Source organism: Tupaia chinensis, unplaced genomic scaffold (genome assembly GCF_000334495.1).
Source record: "Tupaia chinensis unplaced genomic scaffold, TupChi_1.0 Scaffold143836_2, whole genome shotgun sequence".
In the NCBI taxonomy this organism is placed as follows: Eukaryota; Metazoa; Chordata; class Mammalia; order Scandentia; family Tupaiidae; genus Tupaia; species Tupaia belangeri.
Window position 1 is genome coordinate 140,674 of NW_006203687.1, and position 3,374 is coordinate 144,047.

The 3,374-nt window shown below is 52.2% G+C and overlaps 1 protein-coding gene across 1 annotated transcript in view; it reads left to right on the forward strand.

The window, feature by feature from the left end:
- The window catches only part of ANKH (ANKH inorganic pyrophosphate transport regulator), a 92,008-nt gene that overhangs the window by 42,852 nt on the left and 45,782 nt on the right, over positions 1-3,374 (forward strand). The window contains exon 12 of the mRNA XM_006165249.3: positions 505-597. Coding sequence (XP_006165311.1) covers positions 505-597 — 93 coding nt within the window. The remainder of the gene's footprint in view (positions 1-504; positions 598-3,374) is intronic.

A 3,374-nucleotide genomic window follows, 5' to 3' on the forward strand; every position in this document is an offset into this window, starting at 1 on the left:
GAGTAAAGCTGTAAAGAGTGGCTCAGCACAATGGAGAATCGGGAAGTGCCAGCCACCCCGAAGGACAGAGTCAGGCTCGGGGGCACCTGGCAAAGATGTTCAGGAGAGCTCCCAGTTCCGTTTTGAGACTTGATCATTGGTCTGGAGTAGCGGGTTTGGGTTGCCTCAATGTCGAGAGCAGAGGTCCCGGAGTTGGGTGGACCTGGTTGAAATCTCAGCATCTCCACCCAGCGACACGCACCTACCTCTGATGGGGTTTGTGTAAAAGACGCGACCTCGGGGTCTCACGCCCACGCCCGTATTTCACCCCGCCCCTCCCAGGGAGGCAGCAGAGCCCTTGGCCCTTGGGCACTCTCGCTGTCCTTTACTCCCTGCCCAGCCGTCCTGGGTGGGTCGTGCTGGTCGCCGTGTGCGTCAGGATCTGTGCTCCGTCCTGTCTCACTGGCAGCTGCGAGGACTTCCTGCCGTCGCCCGCACTAACTCTGCTGACTCTTCCTGTTGTAGGCAGTGGCGATCCTGACAGCCACATACCCCGTGGGTCACATGCCGTACGGCTGGCTGACGGAAATCCGCGCTGTCTATCCCGCTTTTGACAAGGTGAGGACGTGTGCGGTGCAGTCTGAAACACGCTTTCTAAGTGACCGTTTGACAGGCAGGGGTCTCCCAGGAAGAGCCCTTGGGTGTTTCTCAGTGCACCTCCCGTGGAAGGTTAATGTGGTGCCGGGTGTCGAAGGTGGGTCATTTTTCTCAGAAAAGCTTCCCTTGATGTGGATCCTACAATGCTTACAAACTGACATTCCCGTTGTCAGTTTGAAGTTATTGAGAAATTGTTTGTTTGCAAAAGGGAAAATAAACTATGTGTGTGTGTGTGTGCGTGTGTGTGTGTGTAAATATATATATATATATATATATATGCCAGCAGGTTGTACAGAGCAGCTGCATCCCACATAGCCAACTGTGTGGTTCGAGTCCCGGATCTGGTGGTTTGAACAACCACGCGTGTATGTACATTTCCAGAATCCTAAGAGGAGAATGGAGCAGAAGGGATTGTAGTGTGGCCATCTTCCTGGGAATGCTTCCTGACCCCCAGCCCCCACAAGTGCATATGCCCTATGGCAAAACTACTACTACTACTAATATATCGGATTTTGTTTCTCTAGTTAATACTTCACTGACTTCCTGTCGGATGGCCGAGGTACAGACACAGACCCATATGCTCAGTCGTTGCAGCAAGTCTGGGTCCAGCCTGGTCCTGGTGCCATGGGCTTACACCCCCCCCCCAGCCTCTCTTGTCGCAGCCAAGGCACAGCACCCCTGGCCTGTAACTGACCCTCCAGCACATGGCCCTGTCATTATAGCTGCGTTATTGGAACTCAGTGGCTTATGTTCTGAAAATATGACTAGCAAACACACCCCTGAAATAGCACACAAGGTTTGAAAATGAAAACTAGGGAAGGAGCCAGCAACCTGCCACTTGCGCGGTGAGCAGCAGCTGCTTTGCCTTGGGTTTCTCTCCTGCCAGCTCAGAGCCCTAGCTGCTACCACCTTACCTGCTCTCAGCAAGAGCCCTGGCAAGTGAGGACCATGGCCAGGCTCCTGGCAGACCGGCTCTGGCAGAACAGGCAGTGTGGGCTCCAAATCTGGTCAAGGCTGGGCTCCTTCCTTCCTCCCAGCCCTGAATCCCTGAGGGTGCAGGAAGTCCTGGGAAGCCACGCAGCAAGGCTAGGCCAAAGGCCATCCTCTTCCAAAATGCCCCCTTTAAGCTGTTGGTGGGCAAGACGTGTAGGGTTGGAGCCCAGGAGGGGCTTCTGACTCCACCCGCCTTCATGTCACACCCTGACCCAGGTGCAGCCCCTGAGGATGAGCTGGAGTGGGAGGTCAAGTTTGGCAAGATGTCAGTCACTGTCCATCCAGCCCCTCCTCCACTCCTGCATTCACACGCCCTCTGCCCTGCTCCCCTCACAGGCAGTCCTCCACACTCCCAGCCCTGGGCCCCTCTTCCTTCTGTGTCACCATCACCCTCCTTTTCTATTCCCACTCCCGCACTCACCCAGGAAGAGCCGCACACCCCCAGATACATTCGGGGTGCCACCATGAAACCTAACGAGAGATGGCGAGGGATGCTGCCCAGAGCCCTTTCCTAGGCGTGGCGCCTCTGTGGCAGGTACTGGTAAGGGCCTCCACCCACTGCAGACTCTGGCCGGGCCTCAGAATGCAGAGCTTCTCCTGAAGGTGCTTTCAATCCTTGCTTCACCAACACTGAAGGGACGCAAAAATGGAAAAGTACCTGTTGACGCTAACGTGGATGATGCTATCTTTAGCTGCATTGATATGCAGTGTATTCATGCTGGCAAAAGGCATTTTGCAAGCTGTAATGCTACACGGTTATTGAATCTATAAAAAAATTTTAATAATAAAAAATAGATAAAGATTAAAAAAAAAAGTCAAGCATTTAAAATAAATAAATAAGCCCTTGCTTCTCCGGCTTGCAGAAGGTGTGAGGTATTTCAGGAGCGAGTGGGCACTCTGAGTGGGTCCACTTCACACCACAGCAGGTGTGTCAGGAGGAGAGAATTCAATCAACGGTTAGAAATTGTTTTCCTCTCAAGAAATGTGTGTGGAAATAAACCCTAGCAAATCAAAATGGATGGAAGTCTTCCTGCACAATTTCGGGGCCAGCTCCTGGAGCGCAGGATCACATAGTGGCACCGGTCGGGAAGGGCAGGTTCTGAAGGGTCGGAGCTTCCAGCTGCACAAGTCCCATCAGAAGCTGGCTCGGGCCACCTTGAAATAAGGAAATCCAGCAATGTCACACTGTATGGTTTTGTGACCCAAGAAAAATGGTGCTGTGCTTGTGATCCCAGAGCTTAGGAGCTATGAAGGGGCCCTTTGACGAGCATACATACCTCTAGCCAGAAACTCAGGTTACTCGGGATCCGTTGAAAACCTCCCCTTGTTTCCAGACATCCCAGCGCATTACACTGAGCCGCTTTCGTGAGTGCTGTCTATTCGCAAAATCTTATGCCCTTCTTCATGTGTGGACTTTCAGAATTACTACAGTAACTGTGAAAATCCTTAGCCTCGTTAGGAGTTCCAGAATAAGAGATGTAAATTTCTCCCACACTTTCTGGGAATTCTAGCAACATGTGGACTGAGAGAAATTCCCACGCGTGCAAATTCTGATATTCCGGTATCACCTGCATGAGGGTGTGCTTCTGAGTGGACCTCACAAACAAAATGAGCACTGATATTGATCCGCGCATATGTCCTAGTTTATTTCAACTGTATTTGTGAAAACATGCGCTGTTTTACGGATAAATGACCCCTGAAGGAACAGCAGCACGCTGCCCTCACCGTGGGTGGTGTGTGCGCCG